The sequence below is a fragment of the Adiantum capillus-veneris genome, chromosome 1 (genome assembly GCF_014529385.1).
Source record: "Adiantum capillus-veneris isolate H3 chromosome 1, ASM1452938v2, whole genome shotgun sequence".
Classification (NCBI taxonomy): Eukaryota; Viridiplantae; Streptophyta; class Polypodiopsida; order Polypodiales; family Pteridaceae; genus Adiantum; species Adiantum capillus-veneris.
Window position 1 is genome coordinate 40814463 of NC_140931.1, and position 25493 is coordinate 40839955.

Sequence of the window (25493 nt, forward strand, 5' to 3'; positions counted from 1 at the left end):
AAGCCACCCATTTTTTGCTTAGTTTTTTGCTTGGTTCACATCGATCAACTTAAAACCCCATAGTATATATCTTTGTTTTGTATTGTTGTTAGGTTATTTTGTTACTCTGACTTTGTATCAAATCCACCACTTTGTAACTTTCGGGTCTCATAGGTCATTATGGCCTTTTGAAGACATTAATATAACATTTCATTTCATTTTATTTCTCTCTCTGTCTGTGTGTGTGTGTGCGCGCGCGCCACGCACGTGCAGTAGAGGCCATCTCCCTCTTTGTTGTGCAGGGTTCGCAGCTATGTGGTCGCGCAGGTCGCCATGCGCAGGTGCAGTAGGCGACGCAAGCACTCGAGCAGAAGCAGCAGAGTTAGGGTTTCGACAGCGGGAGAGCTGTGCAGCACAGATGAGCAGAGAAGTTGTGCGTTAGGGTTAGAGCCCGTTTAGGGTTTTCATCCTTGCATCAAAAGTTCCCCCAGCCCCGACAGTCATCCCCACACAAAAAAAACAAAAATTTGGGGGTGCAGAATTCAAAATTTCAGAATTTCAGTCGAGACGTACAGAAGATTCTGAGGAATTTTGGGAAATTTTTTTGGGAAAGCAATTGCAGGAATGTATGCTTGATGTGTGGGGAATAGACATGTATGCATAATGTGGACATAGTGTGGTTTTCCCTCTACCGCAAGAACTTCCCCCTCTCTCTCTCCTTTGGGGGCTATCAAGCATGAAGAAGCAAAATGACAAAGCCAACCCTTTGGAAGATGCCATTCAAAGATGCAAAGAAGAAATGGGTGAGACCATCAACAAGATCAACCGTTACCTCTTGGTCACAATAAAGACACTCGAAGAATGTGTGTCCGTCCAAGAAAGCAAGATAACCACACTGGAGGATCGTGTGGTGGCTCAAGATGAAGAGATTGTGTTACTCAAGAAGGAGCTTGCACACTACAATCACGAAATACACTCGAAGAAGGAGAGCTCCAACTCTCAGTAGTTGAAGAACTCAACACAATTAAAGAACAAGTGTGGGCCATCAAAGAAGGCAAGGAGCACCACAAACGATTGGCGACTTCGTGGGTGGATGTTATTACAAAGACCCAACAAAAAGCGGACGAGGCCGAGAAATGGATCGAGATCGCCAAGAAAGGGAAAGGCACGGAAACAACCCCTACACCCACCATCATTAACTTGACACTAGCAGAAGAGCAAAGGAGGTGTATGCGTGCCTTACACGTGAGGATTTGTGACCTCAAAGACCAAGATAATGTGGATGTAGAGGTACAAGAACTCATGACCATGATGGGGGTTAATGAGCCGACACATACGAGGGCTTGGAGAATGGGCAGTAAGAAAAGTGAAAGCAAAGGGGAACCTCAAAGGAAAGAGCAGTTATCCTTCGTTCCCCCTCCATGGAAGCAAAGAAAGACTTCTTAAAGAAGAGACCAACTCTTAAGAAGACGGGCATCTTCCTTGGAGATGACCTCGCGCTCTTGCAAATTGCCCATATGAAGGAGATAATGCCAGATATTAGAGCGGGAAGGGAAAAAGGTAAGATTGCTTTTTACCGAGATGGAAGGGTGGTGATACTGGAACAATGCCCCGCATGACGGTGCGAGACCTATGGGACCACACTAAAGATGGCAGCTTGGAATTGTAATGGGTCACTTCGTCTTGATGTAGAGGCATTTGAGGACAGCTTTATAGGAAGAGACATCATCTTTTACTTAGAGACACACCAGACACTACGACAGCTTATGCCACATGTGACTGGATATAGGTGGGAGACCACCTGCCGAGCAGAGACGAGATCAGAGCATAGGGGCAGAGGATCAGAAGAAGTAGGAGTTTTGTTCAAAGAGGAGTTACAGCCGCTTGTGCACATCGTTCGGAGAGATGATTAGGCCAGATACATGTGGGTGAGACTAAGACGGGTAGATTCTTGTAGATTGCTATTTGTTACTTTGCCCCTAGCACATCAATATATGCCACACCTAGAGGACAATCTCCTTTCTCAGTTTTAGATGAGGACATATGGGAGTTTTCCAAAGAGGGTGACATCATTCTTTTGGGAGACTTCAATGCTCGCACAAGAAACCATTAGACAATTTTTATGATACCTCGGATGAGATACTCAAAGAGCTAGATACCAGTGATATGGGGCTTGACAGATGTTCACAGGATGAGTACACTGAGTATGGGAAATATCTGATGGAAATGGGGGCCTCACCTGGCTTGGTCATTCTTAACGGCTTAGATCTATTTCCCGCATCAGCTGGGTTTACTTGCTTCCCACATAGACATGGGGCCAGCACAGTGGACTACATGGCACAATTGAGCTTCATCCCTTGCATTCAAGATCTCACAGTAGGACCCAGGCCAGTAGGCATAGCAGTGGACGATGCTCTCTTGACATTTTCAGTCTCCTTTCAGTACAGTACAACTCAGGCGTCAAGATGGAGGACACATACCCGCTATACATTTACACAAGAGACTGACTCTGTCTATACAGAGGAGATCTATGGTCGTCTATGTACAGCAACTAGACAAGGACTCTCAGTGGAGGAGATCACCACTCTAAACACTGAGACACTGCATGATGCAGCAGCAGAGGCATATCCACACATTCAGCTTGACCAGAGGCGTCGTTCTAGGAGCATGCCTCAAAACAATTGTAGAGGTGTCAGGTGCAGCGGAAGAGAATAAGGATTTTGCTCGGATCTAGTACTCCGCAAGCAAACACAAGGGACACTTTACTTCACTTGAAAGAACTGAACTAAATTGAACGAAAGAGAGATGACGAAAGAGAGAAAAGAGACGACACAAGGATGTCGGGTCCCAACCCTCAAGGGCCCCCTTGCTCTGTTGCCAGAGCAAGTACTTTCTTTATTCTTGCACAAATGCTACTACAATGATTGGATGCTGAGATGCTGATGCTAAGAGGTACTGATACTGTGGTACTGGGTACTGAGGTACTGAAGGGATACTAAGGTTCTATGTCGAAGACGATGATGCCAACGACGGGTACTACGGGTTCTATGTCGAAGACGGGGAGGTCGACGACGAGGTCTATGTCGAAGATGATGAAGTCGACAACGAGGTACTAAGGGTATTTGTCGATGACGGTGAAGTCGACGACGGTACTGTGTCGAAGACGGTGAAGTCGACGACGGTTCTGTGTCAAAGACGGTGATGTCGACGATGAGGTCTATGTCGAAGACAATGATGTCGACGAGGGGTACTGCTAGTCTATGTCGACGACGATGATGTCGACGACGACGACGACGACGACGATGGTGACTCTAACGATGACGACGATGGTGTCGTCGTCAAGTCCGGGACTGCGATGACGATGACGAAGGTGTTGTCGTCAAGATAGGAGCTCCGATGACAATGACGATATCTTGACGACAATGGTGTCGACGATGACGACGTCAAGGCTGAAAACTGAAAACGCTGGGCTGTCTGCTGAAAACTGGAAACTCCAGGCTGATGTGGGCCTTCTTCTTCTTGAGAAAACGCTAGGGCTCCTGCTGAGGTGCTGCCTGACTGCTGGGTGCCTGCCTCCTTGTGTCCCTGCTTCTACTGAGTGCCCAATGGATTTCTTTTATAGATCTTTAGCCATTTGCCCTACCTATCTTTCCCAACAAACTTACAAAAAGAATTCCAAAAGTCAATTTTAATAAAATGACTTATAAGAGGTGGTTCGCGCAGTAAAATGCATGCATTCTGAAATGATTGTTCTTGTGCAAGAGAGGGTATGCAAGTGTGACTCGCCTGGACATGCACGTCCTACTAGAGGCTCACAAAGGTGCCAGGCTCAGTCCTAAGCTAAGACTCATGCTAGACTATGGCAGAAGCGTGTCCACGTGGCGCGAGTGAAAGCGCACGTGACATCCCCCCCTGATAAAAGTGAGGCGCAGCTGCCGAACTTCTTTCTGTACTTCTGATGCTAACTGATAAATGCTTCTGATGCCGTGGATGCACAAACCAATGCAGATTCCTCTGAAACCAAAGTCTGATGGTACTGCGGGTGCTCTGGGTGTTGTGGGTATTGTTGGCGATGCAAACACCGGGTAAGGGTCACTGTCCAGCCTTACTACGATTGCCGAATATCAGCCTAGGCTCTATACCAAATAGTGTTGACTCTGCTTGCTGTAGCAAGAGCTGTTCCCCGAACACTAACTGTGGTGAAAACATTACCGATGCTGGTGGACTGTGGTGTGGTTCCGGAGTCCTTTCCAAAGGTTCAACGACGAGGGAAATGGATGCACACTACATGCGAATGCGAATGCAGAAGAGGTTAGGGATCTTGTCTCCAACTCCTTCTATATCCGCATACAAAGCTAGGAGATCTTGGTACTCAAGATCTGGGTTCTTGTGTATCTGATGTCGATCTTCTTTCAAAGACATGGCAATGAAGATGGAATCTGGTAAATCCATGGTCGGGACTCAAAGATTCTTCAGGGAAAAAAATTTGGGAGAGGTTCCTTGGGTTCTTGGGCTCGATGGTTCTTCTTGGGTTCCTTGGGATTCTTGGTTCTTGAGGTTGTTCTTTAGGTTCTTGATGGTTCTTCCCTTGAGTTCGCGAAGCCAAAGCACACACAGAGCTCTGATACCAATGTCAAGTGCAGAGGAAGAGAATAAGGATTTTGCTCGGATCTAGTACTCCGCAAACAAACACAAGGGACACTTTACTTCACTTGAAAGAACTGAACTGAACTGAACGAAAGAGAGATGACGAGAGAGAAAAGAGACGACACAAGGATGTCAGGTCCAAACCCTCAAGGGTCTCCTTGCTCTATTACCAGAGCAAGTACTTTCTTTATTCTTGCACAAATGCTACTACAATGACTGGATGCTGAGATGATGATGCTAAGGGGTACTGATGTTGTGGTACTGGGTACTGAGGTACTGAAGGGATATTGAGGTTCTATGTCGAAGACGATGATGCCAACGACGGGTACTACGGGTTCTATGTCGAAGACAGGGAGGTCGACAACGAGGTCTATGTCAAAGATGATGAAGTCGACGACGAGGTACTAAGGGTATTTGTCAACGACGGTGAAGTCGACGACGATACTGTGTCGAAGAAGGTGAAGTCGACGACGGTTCTGTGTCGAAGACGGTGATGTCAACGACGAGGTCTATGTCGAAGACGATGATGTCGACAACGAGTACTGAAGCGTGTCCACATGGCGCAAGTGAAGTGCACACGTGACAAGAGGTGCTTGGTAGTTATGATTTTTCGACTAATTAGAGCCGACCATTAGAGCGGAGTTAGCTAGCCCCCTTATGGAGATAGAGGCACTTAGCAAATCAATCTCCTTTATGCATAGCTTATGGGATACTACCAGAGACAGATATGTAAGACTGGGCCTTGAGTCCTCCACACAATTAGCTTTACAAGGGGACACATCATGCTAGTATGCGCAAATGTCATCATGGTTCCATATACATGGCTTCAGCATGGACAGGTTACCCCCTTTTCAGTACTTCCTTGATGCACCATTGTTGTCTCTTACATGGGTGGAGATTACTAGACTCATTCGCCAGGACCTGTCCCAATTGGACACCAGGAGGACATGGATAGAGCCGACACAAGAGCTAGGCACGAAGATGGTTTTATATAGAGAGCATCTTCTCCAACTCACAGAGGATGGATTTGTGATTCGGCCCAGCTATATGGATACACATCTATCCCATGGGTTACGGTGTGCCATTGGTCACATACGGACATCCTCGCACCAACTTGAGATTGAGATTGGTAGATTCAGAGGGATACCAGCAGCCAGTAGGATATGCCGCATGTGCCATACGAGCCAGAAACTGAGAGGCATTATGTATGTCAATGCACGGCGTACTACGACATACGGGGTCGCTCCCACTGTCTATTCAAAGAAGGCTTTGGACCTTTCTCCAAAGTCATGAGCTATCAAGAAAAGTGATGTCTTGGATTGTATCCACTTGAGTTACACACGTGCAGAGACAGTCTATTGAGGAGATCTAGAGAGAGACAATCCCAGAGACAGATTACTAATTTCTTCAGACCAGACACTCGTCGGTTAGAGGAGCAGCCACCAGTGCAAATCTCCACTTATACTCACACTAGCGGTACCCTCATTGATCGAGCATCGGAGCTAGGGAGGTGGAGACGTCCACGACTGAGGAGAGGGCTTCACAACATCGACGGAGACTACAAGCAAAGGATTCGAGCCATACTGGCTCGACATCCAAAGTGCAGATGAGGATGGACTCATCACCCATTTTATCACCCTCTTGTATTTGGCACACATTGTATTAGTGATCTACAGAGTTCCAACGGTAGCACCTCTAGTTTCACCTCCTTTTCACTTTGGCATCTCTTTTTTCTACCCAGACATGGAATCAGTTTCACTAGTTTGTAACGGTTTGGTCTCATAGGAAACTTTAGCCTTTTGAAGAACGTTTTCATTTCATTTCTTTTTATTTATCTCTCTCTCTCTCTCTCTCTCTCTCTCTCTCTCTCTCTCTCTCTCTCTCTCTCTCTCTCTCTCTCTCTCTCTCTCTCTCTCTCTCTCTCTCTCTCTCTCTCTCTCTCTCTCTCTCTCTCTCTCTCTCTCTCTCTACGTGGATGAGGCTGCTGACTACATTTAGAGGGATGGTGATAGAGGAGCACAGTTGGCAAGGACGTGGATCCCACTATTGTTATATGTTGATGATATTGTGTTGATTTCTAGCTCCCCGGAGGAAATGCAGTGTTATTTAGATGCTTTGTACACAATTGCCCACCATAGTGGATTGTATGTTAACCTTGGGAAAACCAAGGTTATGGTGTTTAAATTTTTAACACCACACCACAGTGGGTCAGGAGTTCAGCACCCACTTTTACATATGGCCAGGAGACTATGGAATATACAGATGCATACACCTATCTTGGGGTAGTCTATGTCAGGCAATTTCAGCCTATAAGCAACATCGTTGATCTTGTCAAGTACTTGAAAAGGCCCATAGTAATTGTCACAAACTACTGACGTGTCAAGCCACTGAAGAACGGAGGAGACTTGCAGATCCCGGCTGAGGAGCCTAAACCCTAGAAGCAGTAGAAGAAGTTTCACCAACTTGCAAAGTCTTGCCCAGTGGCCTATTTTAAAGAAGAGTTCCCACCAACTTATGGGACAAGTGACTTGAAGAGATTAAATAAAACAGGACCCACACACACACACAAATCTCTTGCGTAAAGTGTTGATGACGTGGCTGTCATACAACACTCCTACAAAAGCGCTGACATGTTGACGTGGCAGACTGTACGGACAATCCCGAAATTCACGCCAACAGAGCCACGTGGCAGTTGTACGGATCTCCGCAAAATGCGCTAGCAGCTTTTAGGCGCTAGTGCTTTTGGGACCAGGTGCTTTTGAGTTTGAAGCTTTTCATGTAACTGCTTTTCATTGGCCAAGGGCCTTTAAATATGTGCAGAGGGCTCAGTCTCTGGTACTCTTCCGGGTGAAGGTGCAAAGCGTGAGTACCGGCATTGTACCAAGTTCAAGTGATATAAAGAAATATCAAAAGGGGCGCCAAGGTTTGGGGCCAGTGCTCTCTCGGAGTGGAACACCGCCACTCCCCGTCTCGTGTCGTGCATCTCTTTTGATCTATTCTCTTTTGTTGGCAGTGGTGCTAGTCTCGTGACAGTAACGCATGTTGAGCTTAGGAAACAATCTTTCGTTGCCCTTCATCTTCTTTAACCTTGCCTTTTCAAACCGCAAGAGAACCCAATCACCAGGTGAAAACAAGAGTTCACGACGGTGACGAGCAGCAGCTCTTTTTTGCTTTGCCCGAGTCTTCTCCAAGGGGCGTTCTTGGAAGATCAAAGATAAAAGCCATAGCAGTACTTTCCCATGGCTTATCCGGAATAGGCAGTGGCTGTAACAACCCTAGTGCCTTTTGCCTGTCAAATTTGACCTTTTGGCAAATCACGCATGCTCGCACAAAGGCATCCACATCTATCCTCAAAGTAGGCCAATAAAAGAATGTCTCGACCACTTTGATTGTCGTATCTATACCACGATGCCCTACATACAATGGGACATGACTTTCTACCATAACTTTATGTCGCAATGGCCTAGTGACACATAGTGTGCCATGCATCATCATAATATCATCCCTGAAGAGAGAGTCCTCATGGCGTTGTCTATCTTGCAACTGTTCAAAGATTCTTGCAAACTCTTCATCAATAGCATACTTTTCCTTCATGTCATCAAGATCATGATGATAAGGAATTGACACAGCTGAAACTTGTGGCTTTCTTGATAACGCATTTACCACAACTTTCTTCCTGCCTTCCACATGCACAATTTGTGTGTTTACCCATCGCATGTGATTTTCAGATAACTTTGATTGTGTCAAGAAGTATGGAAAGTTTGATGATACGTTTGGACAACAAAATCAGCACCTAACAAGTGGTGTTTCCAACTTGAAAGTGCATGAATCACGGCCACTAGCTCTCTCTCATAAATTTGCAGTCTTTTCTGGCCTTTAAATGATTGTCAGGGTGTCACGAGGAGGTGTATTTTTCCTGTTGACTCCTTTAAATATGTACTATATATTTTTATTTATTTTCTTCTTACTTGTTTTCCTTGGAATCCTTGAAAAGGTGCAAGTGGGCATTGCATGGCCAGTGTGAAACGGCTACGACCGACGAACGGGTTTCTCACATTGGGAGTCTAGGTCGGTCGATCGGTCGCGGACTGGTTGGACTAGTTAGCACTAAATTCTGATGAGTATGGAAGCATATGTGCGCCAGAAGGAATTTGGGCCACTTAGCAAGTCACTTACAACTTTATAAGTTGGGGGGAACTAGGGAATTTAACCAAAGGGTCAAACTGGACACTTGGCAGTTGGAGAGCAACCTACAGGACACCTCAACAAGAGGGGGCGCCCAAGAGAGAAAGGGGGCTGTTTTGAAGCTCATTGTGACCTACAATGTGTGTGTGTGAGTAGTGGGTGCAGGTGTACACCTTTAATGGAAAGCTTGCCTTCTCTTTTGTCTCAGGCAGCGCGATGATTTTCTCTCGTGCATCTCTCTCCCCTTTGCACATATGGTAATGCCCCACTAGTTGGGCTTCTAGTTGACTATGTACAGTTCTGGGGTTTTCATGCGCGTCTGTCAAGGCAAGAGCCTTCTGAACAAGAACCAGATTAGCTAATTGCTAATCCCCCACAGGTACGCACAATTCCATCCCAAAACATGGCGGATTTGGCGAGTATTCTTGCATATAAACTCGTCCAATTTATAGGGGAACTGTCCCATTGCGTGCGGGAGCCCTTGGAACGCATGTAGATGTGTTTGCTCCACTAAAAACGATCCAAAACAGAGAATTACAGCCTGCTGTGTATTTCTGCAGGTTTAGGGTTTTGCACCTAAACTGCATGGAAACACCGGGGGAGCCCCAAGAAAGCCTTGGGATGCGTGTACAAGGTATAGGGCACCCAACAGTGGCAAAACAGGGAATTACAGCACGCTGAAATTCTGTTACAGCTCACCAGAAAGCTTCTAAATTGCGAGGGAATCCGTCCTAGACAAGTACATTTGACCTGCAGGGGTTTTGGCGCTGTTATGCTTCCGAAATCAGGTCAAAATCCTGCGTTTTCAGCCCTTGCCAGGTTTGGAAAGCTTTGTGAGAGTTTGATTTAAGTGTTTGGATCAGCTTCTTTCAATTGAATAAAGAAATACCCAAAGGGGCACCAATCTTTGGGGCCTTTGGAGCCTACAGGGTGTCAGTCTCGTGTGCGCAGTGACATTCTAGTCGCAAGACGCATCTGTGTTCTCTTTTCTTCCCAGTGCTCTGTGTAAAGTTAACAGGTAATTGAAATAGTACCACCCTCTATTGTGTACATGCCGGCTATATGGCCTCACCCACGGCAGATTAGATCGCCAAAGAGAAAATTTCTTTACAAATTCTGGCCAAGAGGGCCAAAGGGGGTTAGGATTAAAAACCTAACTGTCCCAACTTACCAAAACCTAGCTGAGGGGTCTGAACCCTTCAAAATACAGCAAGACTCCCGATCTACGTAAATACATGATGACATGGCACTGTTGTATGGAATTCCGCGTTTTGCATTGACTATTGACATGGCACAGTGTACGGATTTCCACGATTTGCGGAGCATCCCTCAAGCCGCAAGCTTTTGGGGCACGAGCTTTTGGGCCGATGCTTTTCACTTATATGCAGGGCCTTTGAATAGGTTGCCAGGGCCTCACCCTTGGCAGATTAGATCGCCAAAGAGAGAAAAATTGTTTACATAGAAAATAGGTTACCGATGTGGTATTTGCTTTAGATTGCGTAAATGGAATGTAGACCAATGAAAGACTCGACTCGACTCCAATGGATGATGTAGCCACAATACTCTTCAAAATGAAGCACCTCCGGGATTGACTTGATGCACCTTCGTAATTCCGCTCTGTGGGTTGCGAATTGCCACCATGACAAAGACCGAGGCTAATTTGCACACCGAATGTGAGATAAGGGCTGAATGACGGCTGTGAAGACGCAGATCTGCAAAACTGAAAACGCAGCAAATCTGACGTTAACGCGGGCTGAAAATGCTACGGATGATGGGCACCATGGATGGGAAGCAGATGAAGCTTTCATATGCTGCAATGGGGCGCCGGGAGGAAAGCTGCGATGGCTGCCAATAGCACCTAGGATGGCTGCAAACTGTGAGGACGATGGCTGGATCTGGAAATGCTGCTTCCTTGCGGGAAGGAACTGCTCAATGCTAGCGAGCGGGAAGGGGGCAATGGCTTCTAAAACCAGTAGGGCTGCAAGGAAACAAAGCGTCCAGAGATATGCCAAAAGAATGAATGGGAGTGTTTGTTTTTATGCTCCCAGAGGGATCCGTAAGTATTTCCTTGACCTTAGGTCAGTCAAGTGACTTTGACGTGACTTATAGATGAATCATTAGCATGGTCAAACCCATTATTCCAAACTATTTAAAGGTACCTTATAGTCCGCTTATAGAAAGCCGAACTCAGAAAAGGTTTCAAAAAATATTTCCACAAGAGAGTATTGCTGAGTTAAAACTCTGCATTATAGGTGAAAACTTGTCTTCTTCTTTCCTCTAACATAAATAAAGCATTCAAAATATTCCCGACAACCTTAAACAGAACTTGCAGCCTTGAAAACCATCAACTTATAAGATGGGACAACATATAAAGGCCATTGGCAGTGGCCAAAATTAAGCTAGTTCACAAAGCATAATTGGACAGCATAGAAGATGGTAAATATTGTGCAAACTGGTTCAATAAACGTAATAGCAAGAATGCAAGAAAAGTCATATGAAGATAATATAGTTTCAAAGAAATATCGAGTCCATGCAACTCAGAATACTGACGAGTGATTGTGTCATAAACATGTGTAGTCTATACAACTGAAACACAGGCACTGAATTAAGTTTTAAATAACACATAGAAAAAGACACTATGCAAAGCAGATCATAAGATTTTTGGCGAGCCTTACCTCCACTGCCTCAGCAACAGTGGTTGAGATATCATAAGAAATTTCTTCAAAGGTCTCATCTAAGAAAAAAGCAACTGTAGTAAGTTTGCGACCAGCAAGAAGAGCTTCAATCTCTTCCTGTGAAGGAACAGTTCGCCTGGGGCCTGCTTTGACTGTGCGTCTTAGAGAAGTCCACGTCTTCAATGCAAGAGCCTGTATCTCTGGATCCACATCTTGAGCATGTCCCACGTCATGAACATATTCAGATAAATATGCGGCAACATCTTTTCCTGGTGGCATTGCAGATGCACATAAATATAGAAGTTCCCAGGCTTTTGCAGAGGAGACCCTGTGGAGAAGTACCATGCAAACGCAATTGAGAGAAGGCTCTGGTAGATTATGACGGGTCATAAGAAGACAAACAAGCAGTGACAAATCTCAAAATGCATACATGGTCATTGCAACAATGGAAAAGAAATCGTCTACAAGAGCACTCTAAACACATCAAGAGTTCCTACTTGTCCGGATTGTTGCGAGTCTGTTTAGATACTTGAGCAAACAACTCATCCCGAAGCTCGGTTCTCTTTAAAGTGTGCTTAAAAAGCTTCATCAAGATGTCAATCTGCTCTTGTGCACTCAAGGGTGTTGAGGCCTGAGACCCGTCAACTGCCATGTACTTCAAAACCAGCTGGAAAAGTTTCACTGCACGGCTTATAAGATCACTGTTGATTCTCATAAGAGATGTGGGAATTGGATCCTGAAAGACAATATGCCACAAAAATAAATATTAAACCAAAGAACCCTTCACAACCTGCTATCAAGGACAAGAAAGCAACACACCTTCTGAAAACATAGCATATCTTCTATGGTGTACTTTTCTCGCCCCTGAGGAGCCACTGATCTTTTGGAAAAAAAACCCCGTTTGCCACCTGTTTGTAGCTGCTTTTGCATCAACCTTAAAAATCCATCAACCTAATCAATGTCACGAAATTCTGTCAGCTGCAAAACTTTTGAGCCTAACTTTGGTAACAACTTCAAGAACATTACAAGCAGCGCACCAGGTGAAATGACATTTGTCAGGCCAAACAAGTAGTTGACAGGCAAACTTGACAAAAGAGATTGATTGTGTGCACTATCTCAAATTACAAAGTTGGGAGTGCCAACTAATGTTTTACTGCATTCAACGCTATGGTATAGCACAGCTATCAGCTCAATTGTGCAATTAACCACATCAGTAACAAAAATGACATGCTTTTCTGATGCTTTAACAAAGCTGTCAGCTGAAAACAAATAAAGCCATGAAGTTAAAAGCTCCATAAATATTACCTGGAATCTTTCAAGAAGGGGTATTGCACCTGCCAATTCTGGGACCATGGACATAGACGAAGCTCTGGGCGTCCTGTAAAAAGGATCAAGACATTGCTTCATTTTGTTTGTCCATAAGTTAAAAGTCCCTTTGATAAAATATAGCAAACAAAGGACGAGCATAGTACTCAGATGTATCCATAACATCACAGAAGGCATCAGTACACGCAGCAACAATTCTGTGCAACCACTACTTCTTTCAAACAGCAGGTGAAAAGCATTTATGTGCATTTGTGTGGTAAACTGCTCCCAAATGCGGACACATTCATACAAAGTATCACAGGAACCATTTGATATAAGCAATCAACTCCAATGCCAGCAGATTTGCTACATGAACAAAAAAGGCATTCAGGCAAACTACATGCAATATGGGCATATACTCAACACACATGACTAATGTTCTTGTTTTGTTCTGTCGCTTCACCTCGCTTGTTGCATCATAAGTGACAAAAACGAGCACACTCACGCTATCACCCACCCAAGCTCTTCAAATCAAACAGGTGACGATCGTACTTTTTTTGAAATGGCAAGAGCCACTTACTGTGTGCAGTCAGTGCCATCGCTGTCATAATCTTCTCCATTAAGAGATGCAGCCTTTGGATGGACAGGAGTGGCACCATTGCTGAAGGGGGGACGCTTGATGGAGAGTGGGGGCATACTGACGGTAGACATCTTTAACCGAAGAATGAAGAGGAAAATCAAGCTCTGCACAGCTTCCAAGCTAAATTTGCAGAGCAAATTTTACCTGCATTTGGCAGGATTCGATCTCTGACCAGCCGGAGCCCACGTCGAGCCCCCTTCTGCAAAATCAATCCTAAGCTAAAGGCAGGCCCATCTTCACCGACTTCATAGAGGTATCAAGCTCGCCATTACAGCTTTGTTTCTCATTGTTGTGAATAATCTAAGAAAACCGAAACTCTCAGACGCTGCGTGCCGGCCGGCGGAGTATAAAACTTGTTAAATTTGGGTCCCGGAGGTGCGTGTGGGGGTGTCTGTGTGTGAGGAGGCAGCTGCTTGTTCCGTTGTTAACGAGAAAGAAGAGAGAGAGAGAGAGAGAGAGAGAGAGGGGGGGGGAGAGAGATTGTGCGTCCAGACTCCTGTCTGTAGAGAGAGAAAGAGAGAGCAGTCTCGCTCACATGCATCTCGGCTTGCTCATCAACAAAAAACCAAAGCACCTAAATTCTGTCGATTGTTTTTTTTTCTTCATAAGTTTTCATGTGACCATAGTTCTTTAAATTTGCCTCACCCGGTTTCGCTATCGAATTTAAACCCCCTTGTCTCTGTCAGGTCCACAAGCTGGCCTTTCAACACTCGGCCTAGTGACTCGTGAGCACTGAGTAACGCCTTGGTCCAAAGCTGACCCACATTCTCACACAATGGCATCTAAGAGCTGGGCCGCGCTGGTGCTAGTGGGGGGAACGGGGGCAAGGCTGCACACTAGGTCGCACCTCTGTGGTGAGTTAGTGGTAGTGATTCTACAGCAGTGGATGACGGCGACGTGAAGGCTTGTGATCGGAAGGCTGCAACCTACGAAACAGGAGATGAAAGGTCTTGCAAAAATATAGCTTATTACCTACCTTTTACGAAGTGCAAGTAGGGTTATCTTTTGCATCCGACATTTCTGGTTTATTCTACTCCTTTATTGAGAATGGACTGTCCTCTCCCCCCATTAACCCCCGGTGCGACTCTGCTCTAATAACATGAGCATTTGAGGGGTTTTTCACCTCCAGAGCATGACAATGGGTGCTGACTATCACTAATGTTGGACCACGAGGATTGCATTGTTTTGATTGTCCAATAAGGTTACTAGATCTATGAGAAAAAGACTAGGATTGTAAGCCAGAACCAAAGCTTCTTGAGAGAGCCTCAAGAGACAGAAACCTAGCAAAGTGCTCATGACGTCTTGACACTCACATTGTTTCCTACATTTAGTTGTGATTGTATTGTCTTGCATTATTAATTAACAAAGTTCCGCTTCCTTCTAGTTTGTTGTTTTAGGGAAGATCTCATTGTACAGGGCACAAAGACTATGCACTCAAGAGAAGACCATGGAGAAAGGGTTTGGGATATCAATTGCCTCTCATTCAAAAGAACCTTCACTCTACCTTGCAAATTTTCATAAACTCGCCACACACCTTATCCTTCAACCATTTTGCATTGTCACCTTTGTGACGCACTTTTACCATCGCAAGATGCGAAAGGTATCTGTAAAAGCAAAGGGTTTCTTTGGGACTTGAAAGGCCTTGCCAAATCTATACTAATAGATAATGGGGGAAGGGATTCCGGTCCCTCCCCCCGGACACGTGGCCTCACCTCCTGCATCCAACAGCTCTCGACTTCTCGGGCGAGTGTGACCTACATGAGATGAGACAGTGGACAGGTGGAGAAGTCACGCAGTGCGAGAGAAAGAGAGTAAGAGGGTGGAAAGGTCACCGAGTGAGAGAGAGAGAAGGGGGGGGGGGGGGGGGGGGGGGGCGTGCGGCGCGCCTGTTCGAGAGTCGAGAGTCGAGAGACTCGAGACTGCAAACTATGCACGCGGCGCAGTCAAGCTGCCCCAACCCATCAAGGGCGCCGCTTTAGATCCTGCGGACTGCATCGTCGGCTCAACCCCTGCCTAACCTTGGACGCCCAGGAATCGTGCCTCCTCTAACCTTTTTCCATGTGCTCAAGTAACCAGCCTAGCATACGCACCTGCTGCTCAAGTAACCAAATTGCCTCAGTTTTGAGCGACCCAAAATGGCCTTCAAATTTTTCAGCATTCCTAAGATACCCTTGGTTGTGAGATTAAATAAAGAAGCTCCATCGTCTATCGATACATGATGCTAAAAGTAGGATTTGATTTGGTTATGTAAGCTTTGGAGATGAATCTATACTATCTATAAAGGGAGAGGGAATTCCCCCCCCCCCCCCCCCCCCCCCCCCCCCCCCCCCCCGCCACGCATCACTGTCTACTTAATCCAGCGCCCTCGCGGCAGTGGCCTCTGAGCCAAACGGCAATGATCGTGTTGAAGCCTGAGAGAGAGGGGACTGCGCGTAGCGCAAGAGAGAGGCGGGACGCGAGGCGGGACGCGAGGCAGGCCGCCGACACTGTGCACTCCTACTCCCACGTGCTCGCGTTACCAAACGGCCACACATAAGAGAGAGAGAGAGAGAGAGAGAGAGAGAGAGAGAGAGAGAGAATGAAACCCTTTAAATTTTAGTAATACATCCACATTCAGGGAAAAAATGAAATTCATTTTTACAAACATACGTCCACAGTCAAGAGGAAATTTTAGAAACCCATTAATAATACGTCCACAATCAAGAGGAAATTTTAGAAAATTAGGTTATTTTTTTGGTTTTTTACACTGTTTTTCTCTATTCTGAGGTGGAATTTCTCCTTTTCCCCTCGCCCTCAACCGGAATTTTTGAAATTGAAAATGGCATGATGTTAAGCTGAGACACATTTTTCCCAAACACTGCGTACGTCGCACAGTCGAGAGAGAGAGAGACAGAGAGAGAGAGAGAGAGAGAAAGAGAGAGAGTTCTCTATTTTGGGGCAAAATTTATCCTTTTCCCCTCGCCCTCAACCGGCATTTCTGAAATTGAAAACGACATCTATACTAAAGATAATGGGGGAGGGAAATCCCCCCCCCCCCTTCCCCCCCGACACAGGGCAGCACGACGTTCATCCGACAGACACAAAGGCGGGCTGAGCACGGAGAGAGAGAGAGAGAGAGAGAGAGAGAGAGAGAGAGAGAGAGAGAGAGAGAGAGAGAGAGAGAGAGAGAGAGTAGACTCAGTAGAGGCGGCCGGGCAATGCTCTCTGAGCGCGGACACACACACACACACACACACACAGAGGCAGCAGACTCAGAGGCAGGCTCGGTGTAGCCTGCACCTGCGCTCGCAAAGAGAGAGACGTCTCTCTCTACGTCCTTTCTCATTAACTCGGACCCTGCCTCCGTCACATTTATGCCGAAACCATAACACACACACACACGAGGTCGTAAGTAGCAGGCGGCGAATAGACAGTGCCTCTTTGTGCGCGAGCTACATGCATGTTTGTGGAGAGAGAGAGAGAGAGAGAGAGAGAGAGAGAGAGAGAGAGAGAGAGAGAGAGAGAGAGAGAGAGAGAGAGAGAGGAGGGAGGGGGGAGGGGGGGGGAGAGAGCTTTAGAGAGAGAGTCGGAGAGAGAGAGAGAGAGAGAGAGAGAGAGAGAGAGAGAGAGAGAGAGAGAAAGAGAGAGAGAGAGAAGAGAGAGGAGGAGGAGGAGAGAGAGAGAGAGAGAGAGAGAGAGAGAAAGAGAGAGTAGGTTACTAGGAATTTACAAAATGAAGAACCCACTTTTACCATTAAAACACAGTGGTCAAGAATGCTCAAAAATACTCTTATTGGAAGCCATTATAATGAAAAAGTGCTTGTTTACAAACAATGGAGAGAGAGAGAGAGAGAAAAGCTTAAACTTTGGTAGCTTGAGCTAGATTGCAATGTTTTAGCCAAAGGAAGACCCTGTTACCTGTCACCATCACCATCAAAACACACATAAAAATGTTAGTAAAAAATGGTGGAAGGCAGGTGTCATAGGATAATCCTACATGTCATAGATGTCAAGCTAAAAAAGAACAATCAAAAGCAAGGGTAAGCTACAAACCTGAGAGGAAGATTCCATTTGAGCAGAGTGGTGAGAGGGTGTGGTGAGATTTCTCTTTCTTGACAGCTTGTTTGTGAAAAAAATGTCACCTTAAAATGGACAACCAAACCTCTATATTTATAGGCTAGAGAGAAGAAGGGTGCAACCTCAAAAACAAAGAGAGGGAAGCCCAAAGGGTGCACGGTTAGGGAGGGGTGTAGTGGGGGTAGTGGAGTATTTTTTTATTTAAAAAATTGGGGGGTGAGGTTGAAGTAAGAGATACTTCCATCCAAAATCTTGTAACGTTATAAGCCTGGTCTAGGCTCTAAGGTGTGCACTATATTAGCCTTTAGAGGTGGTTTTTGTGCTAGTGAGAGAGACCCTCCTCCGCCCGCACTAGGAAGGATGAGGATTTGTCCCAAAGGGGGCACTAGGCCCCCCAAGGGGTCCTAGTGCCCTCCAAAATCTAGCAAGTCTAAGAGTATAGTTGGGTGGCATGAGAATTTTGAAGCTGAAAACTCTGAAAGGAATCTTCTCACAAGTCTCCAAAGTTTAGCTCTCTCGAAACCATTTTCACAAAAAGAGTCCACAAGCATTTTAATGTCTTTAGAGGATTCCATAGCATTGGAGTTCTAGTAGAGTATTGGTTTGAGCTGTGAGATAATGACCTTATGCGCCCATTCAGATGGCCGGTTGCTGGATCGTTTGAGGTATCTTATAGGTGTGCACGGGAGTTTATCTTCTTTTGGCGTAAGGCTTTTTGTGAGATAGCCAAATAGGGTAGACAGATGGAGGTTTAGACATTTGGTAGAGTTACCAGAGGTGGTTTCAATGGGTAAGCAACTGGGGTAGATTTTGTGTTGCTCTATGAAGAAAGATGGGTTTGTAGAGTTTACAAGTAAGATATCGTCGTAATATCTAAAGGGATGACCTAAAGTTGAGAGAATCTCTTTAGCATTATGTGTGTTGAGAGTGTTAGAGAGAAACTCAAACTCTAGGGAGTGGAGGTAGAGATTGCACCATAGGGGGGAGCATGCTAGTCCCATTGGGATTCCGTTGGCTTGCCTATAAATTTTCCCTTGACATTGTAAAAACATGTTATTAATGAGCCAATCGTTTAGTTGGAGTACTTCCTTGAGATTAAATGAAAGACTTGATTTATATCTATAGGAAGACCAAGTGCCCTCTATGCAATTGGATGGGAATCTTTTGAAAGAGACGAATGTTTTTAGAGATGCGGAGAAGGCATGGGTAATTAACAAGGTAAGATGATGGATTAGGCCTTGTACCCCTGCGTGTGGGATGTTCTCGAAGCATCTTTTTACATCCCGTGAGTAGAATTGTGATGCATGAGAGGGGAGGTTGAGGATGCAATCGTAAACCGAATCTACAATCCACCAAGATTGTAGATGAAGATGGTGACATAAAAGTGCTTTGTTGTTAAGTTTTTTGGCTCGTTCCTTGAGTAGTGGAATACAAGTTTTTAACAAGCAAGCCATAAGTGTAGAGATTTCTGAGTAGCAACAGGTAGCCCCACATGTAATCCATCTAAAAGAGGCCTTATGCAGTTTGTATATGCCGGTGAGATAGGGGAGGGAGTGGTGTTCTGGAAAGGTGTATTGAGAGAGAAAAGTTAGCACAAGGGAGGTAACTCCCTCAATCCCTAGAGGAGATGGTGTAAAATCATTGCCTTGTAGGCATTTTGGGGCTTCAAAAAGAACAAAGGCTTTACAAATGATAATCATATTTTTCGGAGCCTTGTCAATGCAAGTAAGAAAGAATTTGTTCCTTAGTTCTTTAATTTCTCTTGTGAGATCATTATGGATGTGGTGTTGGATTTTAGAAGGGAGGAATTTCCCACAATAAGTTGAGAACGCATTAGTTAATTCTTCGTGTGTTAGGTTAGAAGGTAGAGTGATGCAACGAGATTTTATGAGATATAAGAGTGCTTGATTTAGCTCTTCAAAAGCTTCTATGAAGTTAGGTGGTTTAGTTGGTATGTGACCAAGACCGTGGCCACAAAGGTGAGTGAGAGAGGTACTCATAAAATAACAAAAATTTGTGGAGATTATGTGTTGTGCGGTGATTTCCAAGTTACAAAAGCACTCATGGGGTGTGAGAGAGGTGAAAACTTCCTTCGCATTATAGAGTGTTACTTTCAAAGGGGGATCAAAAGCCCAACTGAAAATGCATTCATCCCATAGGGGAGTGGTGGAAATGCCAAGCCCGAAGAAAAACAAGCTAAAAAAAGAGGTGAGATTTTTGATATCAAGCAAGGGGTTGAAAAAATGAAGGGGAACAAAGGTTCCCTTTGCCTTGCTCTTGGGGAGAAACCGAAAGCGTCCATGCACATCTTTGGAAACCTGCATTAATCATAAAGGAGGGATTTAGCACTAGTTACGCATGCCTGGGCGAAGACGGTTTTGGTTTTTGGAGTTGGGATGGGGGGTGGGGCAGAAGCTTGTGCAAAGAATGGTGGGAAATTGGGGGTGGGGTTTTGAGGGGTGCGGCTACTAGCGGTGGAGTTGGCTGGTGAGGCTGTCTTCCATCTTGGAGGTGTAGTAGAGGTGTTTGAGCGTTGAGAGGGGAAGTTCCTTCCTCTTCTGCGCGCGGTTTGATTCCCTTCTCCACGTGCTTTTTTGGCCGAACGAGTATCGTGGGATGCCTTTGAAATTGGAGCAACTGCCGCATTCACAAAAGTATCCACTTCCGAGGATGAACTGCAAGAAGGTGCTTTGTGGCTAAACAAAATAGAATGAGTGATAGCATCTTTTAGCTTTTGCCTGTAGAATACATGGAGGAGGAGAGCTTTAATCACTTCTTGGGCTTCTTTAGCGACCCAACTCATAAAGGCAATAGTAGACCGTTTAAGGTTTGAGCTTGGGAAGAAGCGAGGTAGTTGATTGAGAACCAACCATAAAGCATGATTGAACCACAAAACATTGTTGTCCTGGCAATGATCCCCTTGTCCAATATGCTCGCAACTGCACTTAAGAAAAGGTCGGTGCACATTCCATACTTGTGTAGTATAATTAGTATCTCGGTTTGTGGTAGAGATGACACCCTTAACCCCGACCACGCGACCAAAAGTTGCATTACAACGGCGTGGTTCGAAAAATGACATAGAGAAGGGGGTGGCAATTAGAGTGTTTTCGAAGAGGTAGGAGTTATTGCCCTCAAGAATCTGCATAAGACCTTGCTTGACCGCAGTCTTATCATGATCATTAAGTAGAGTAAGGAGAAGATTCTCGGGGAGGGGAGCAAGTAAAGTAAAATTACCGAAGGACCAAGCTTCATGGTGAGCTTTACCCAAAAACATCTCCAAAATCCGGCTTGGGATGAAGGGATCGGTGTAGGTTTCAAAGGGCTTTGTGGTGAGGCTTCGACTCGGTGTGGCAATGGTGAAGTCTTTGTTTGCAAGCATCTGCTCCTCTTCGTCAAGATCCATAGGTAAGAGTGAGCTTCCGGTAGCGGTTGGAGGTGTTGTGATGATCTTTGAAAAGCCATTAAGTAAATGTCTCTTTCGTTGTCGGGTTAGTGGGTCGTTTCGCAGCCGCTTTTTTATTACTCTCCATGAATCGTCACATTAAATTTGGTGCATGCTCGAGCCACTCTTTCCGCTCACGCTCATCTGCGTCAATAATTGCGGGTAGATTTGCCGCCAAATCACGTAGGTGGGTAATCGCAGCATGTGGGTTTTCCTGTGCCATGGCATACAAGAGAAACCATGCGGGAAGGTCAAGAGTGGATAGGATTGTGGTATCTTCAGCCTGCTGAGAAGGGATGGCGCCATCAAGTTCGAGCAGGGTGGAGTGAAAGATAGGGTCACTAATGCAAAGAAGCAAACCCTAGACAATTACAGAGGGGGGGAAATTTTGTGCAGAGTATCCTAGAGCCATAAGGCTCTCATCCCATCCTGATTAAGCCGCAGCTAGCTGTAAGGCATGGAAAAGAAATTAGATGATTCCAATGCTCATAAAACTTTGAGTCAGCAAATACACCAGAGGTACAAAAGATTCATAAAAAGATTTTAAAAAAAGGTGTAGTAAGGCATAATAAGGGGAAAAAACCTGCTTGCAAAATAAACGTGCAGAGAGAGAGAGAGAGAGAGAGAGAGAGAGAGAGAGAGAGAGAGAGAGAGAGAGAGAGAGAGAGAGAGAGAGAGAGAGAGAGAGAGAGAGAGAGAGAGAGAGAGAGAGAGAGAGAGAGAGCCATAGTAATGGCTTTCCTGGCTTTAGGGATGCAGATATGAAAGAAGGTTAACCCAGCGGGTAAACAAGCCAGAGCAGGGTGTTCTTCCAGGTTTCGACTCATGAGAATCAATCGGCCAACAAGCTTTGGAAAGAAAGGGCACCAGCGAGTAGATCCGAAAAGGGGAAGAGGTTGTGAGAGTTGTTGGAAAAGGGGCTGTTGGAATCGGCAAAGCTCAAAAAAAGGATGTGTGTGGATCGGGTGTTCCTGTAGATGAAGTCCAGCAGCATAGAGGCATTCAAAAATCCGGAAGCTTGTGTTGAGAAGAAGCAGTAGACGGGTGAGAGTTGCCAATACAGGGGCTGCCAGAATAGCTTGTGTAGGTTGTGAGAGAAGCTAGAATAGGGGCTGTCGGAATCGGCAAAGCAGAAAAAAATGATGTGTGAGGATCGAGTGCTTCTGTAGACCAAGTCCAGCAGCATAGATTGCCTTCTAAGGCATTTAAAAAAATCTGAAATCTTGTGCAGAGAAGAAGTAGTAGACAGATGGTACATCATCTCCACAGATCTGGCCAATCCGTCGAGATGATGGAGGAATTGACGCCATTGAAGCAGGAATTGCAGAAGACGATTCCTACAGTATCATCAAACTCTTTCCCTTTCCGCATTAGACAACAAACCTGCAGAAATAGTTCAGCCTTTGCCTACACCCATTCCCCTGAGCCACAAAGACAGGCCCTGCTGAGCGCTGGCTAGTTTTCGTGGAGTCTCGAGTGGTGCGGTCGTAGAGGTAGAGATTCAGAAGCTCGCCATGGCGTTGTAGGCGAAGAAGAAGGCAATTAATCTTCCTGCTGTAGCGCAGGTAAGTAGGGAGCGACCAAATTGTGTGCGAGCAGTAGAAGATTAAGACGGGGGAAGGAACTGGCACGCGTTACACGAGTGTAGCAGACCATGGTAATGGCCACAGAGCGTACATGAAATATTTTGGGGTTTCTATGCCTTGGGAGGGAGTTAGAGATAAGCCACAGCTGTAAAGTGAAAAAAGGAGAGGTAACCCACTGTCCACGGAAGTGAAAGGAGGTGCGTCCGAAAGCCAAAAAAACCAAACGGAGATAATTATTCAAACAGTTGTGTGTGGAACCCAGCTTTTAAAGTTAAAAAGGCTCTCATCAAAGGGGTGTACCAAAAAGAAGGTGACGTTCTTTGTAACGGGCCAAAATCTGAGTAAAGGGTAGGTGTAGGTGAAAGTGGAGTCTATGACACCAAAAGGAGAGTATGGGGCATTTAAGGTGTGAGAAAGAAAAGAGATATATCATATGTCCTTACAGATCAGAGGTAGCCCTTTTGTTTAAAAAAGGAAAATAGAATAAAATACTAGCTAGTGGGCTAGTGAAGGGCTACTCTGACCACTAGAGAGAGAGTAGGTTACTAGGAATTTACAAAATGAAGAACCCACTTTTACCATTAAAACACAGTGGTCAAGAATGCTCAAAAATACTCTTATTGGAAGCCATTATAATGAAAAAGTGCTTGTTTACAAACAATGGAGAGAGAGAGAGAAAAGCTTAAACTTTGGTAGCTTGAGCTAGATTGCAATGTTTTAGCCAAAGGAAGACCCTGTTACCTGTCACCATCACCATCAAAACAAACATAAAAATGTTAGTAAAAAATGGTGGAAGGCGGGTGTCATAGGATAATCCTACATGTCATAGCTGTCAAGCTAAAAAAGAACAATCAAAAGCAAGGGTAAGCTACAAACCTGAGAGGAAGATTCCATTTGAGCAGAGTGATGAGAGGGTGTGGTGAGATTTCTCTTTGTTGACAACTTGTTTGTGAAAAAAATGTCACCTTAAAATGGACAACCAAACCTCTATATTTATAGGCTAGAGAGAGAGAAGGGTGCAACCTCAAAAACAAAGAGAGGGAAGCCCAAAGGGTGCACGGTTAGGGAGGGGTGTAGTGGGGGTAGTGGAGTCTTTTTTTATTTAAAAAATTGGGGGGTGAGGTTGAAGTAAGAGATACTTCTATCCAAAATCTTGTAACCTTATAAGCCTCTTGGTTTAGGCTCTAAGGTGTGCACTATATTAGCCTTTAGAGGTGGTTTTTGTGCTAGTGAGAGAGAGAGAGAGAGAGAGAGAGAGAGAGAGAGAGAGAGAGAGAGATTGAATTATCGTTCATGGAGGTCATATATGACCTATGGGACCAGAAACAAAACATTTCAAAGGATCTGTCTGATACATATCAGTTAAGGACTGAGGGTCCATCGAGTGGTGTGAAAAAAAGATAAGGTGGGATGGGGGATGGACAAAAACCTAAGATGAGATAGGTGAGGAGGGGGGAGCTGGTTTGGGAGTTCGAAACTCTTGGATGATGGCTTTACCTCCTCGGTACACTGCCCATTTCCCTGCTGTGCATGCTTCGCACATCTTTTGGAGTTCGGCCTTCTTCTGTTTGAGTTGGGTGGGTGTGAGATCTTCAGCAAACCAAATTTTTGTGTCCTTGAGAAGCTTTGATTGCTCAAGGAGCTTGAATCGATCCGCTTTGGTCTTGAAGGTAAGAATTGCATGGTTGGTGCGATGCTCGTGAGCGAGAGTGGTGATTGTCGATGGATCCCATTGTATCATGGGGGTTGTTGTTTGGATGCGAGCAAAAGACTCGTGGAACTTGGGGTTCTCCTTTCCTTGCCAATCGCTCGGGAGCCCGCAAATGCGAACATTGAGAGCAATGGCCTCTTGTCGTTGTTGTTCGCGTAGCGTAGACGCCACACGGTCTTCTACTTTGCGCAGGATGACATCTTGCACTTGAGTCTTGACCTTCTCGGTGAGTGTGACTTCTGCCTCCGTATTGAGCTTGATTTCCTTTTGTTCCATCTTCCCCTTGTTGGAGTTCTCCGCTGTGGTGAGGCAAGACTCAATGGCTGTGAGTCTTTCCTTAAGAGCGTCGTTTTCCTTGCGAAGTTTTTCGACTTCATGTTGAAGCCGGGCTATACTGTCCACCTGTGGGGGTGTTGCCACGACGCCGGCGAATGTGAGCTTCCCGCGAGATGAAGTCCGAGTGGCCATGGTGGGCACTCAGTCCAGGAAGCAAATTCAAAATGAAGGCTTGGGCTTGGTTTAATTAAAATCTGCCTGTGTGTGGCACGTCGAGAGCAGCAAAGCGAGCATCGCCTGTGTGTGGTACGTTGAGAGCAGCAAAGCAAGCCTCTATCCGAGTCTACAGAGACCGAGTCTGGGCAGGTGCAGTCAGGTAGAGGTCAAGTCATCAGAGCCTGAGCTTGGGCGGGTGGCTGGGGCTGGGGCAAAGACGACCAGCATCGTACAGAGCTTTGAAGGGGATCTCACTGTAGAGGGGGGTTGAGCTGAGGCTTAACGCCTCCCCCAAGGGCAACCCCTCGCCCAGGGGGGGCTGAGGAGGACGTTGGAGCTAGGCACTAGGGTTACGAGCAGAGAGAGAGAGAGAGAGAGAGAGAGAGAGAGAGAGAGAGAGAGAGAGAGAGAGAGAGAGAGAGAGAGAGAGAGAGAGAGAGAGGGAGAGCGACACAGAGAGCTTTACACACACACACACACACACACACACACACACAGATAGAGATAGATAGTTCTATTATCATCCTCGGAGGTCAAATATGACCTATGGGACGAAATGAACATGTCACGTGGTGTGAGTGGAGGTCATAAGTGACTCTCGATGCTAAAAAATGGCTGAAATGAGCGTCGCAATAGAGAGTCCACATCGTGGTTGGGAGAGGAAGGTATGTAGGGAGAGCTCATGGCTGAATACAGTGCCCCAACGTCCTGTCTCGCAGCGTAGAGAATGGGAGCTAAGACGAATGGAGGCAATGGTGCGGATCGCACTCAACGG

At 45.7% G+C, this 25493-nt stretch overlaps 1 protein-coding gene and 1 pseudogene across 1 annotated transcript in view; both read right to left on the minus strand.

Annotated features, from left to right (window-relative positions):
* Nucleotides 1-13976, minus strand: part of LOC147464588 (kinesin-like protein KIN-14I) — a 64720-nt gene extending 50744 nt beyond the window's left edge. The window contains exons 1-6 of the mRNA XM_086515941.1: nt 13576-13976; nt 13372-13502; nt 12792-12864; nt 12306-12437; nt 11984-12222; nt 11487-11814 (exon numbers count right to left, since the gene is read on the minus strand). Coding sequence (XP_086372067.1) covers nt 11487-11814; nt 11984-12222; nt 12306-12437; nt 12792-12864; nt 13372-13502; nt 13576-13581 — 909 coding nt within the window. The 5' untranslated portion in view covers nt 13582-13976. The remainder of the gene's footprint in view (nt 1-11486; nt 11815-11983; nt 12223-12305; nt 12438-12791; nt 12865-13371; nt 13503-13575) is intronic.
* Nucleotides 13977-19810: 5834 nt separating this feature from the next.
* LOC147464589 (uncharacterized) lies at nt 19811-24694 on the minus strand (annotated as a pseudogene).
* Between the last annotated feature and the right edge of the window lie 799 nt (nt 24695-25493).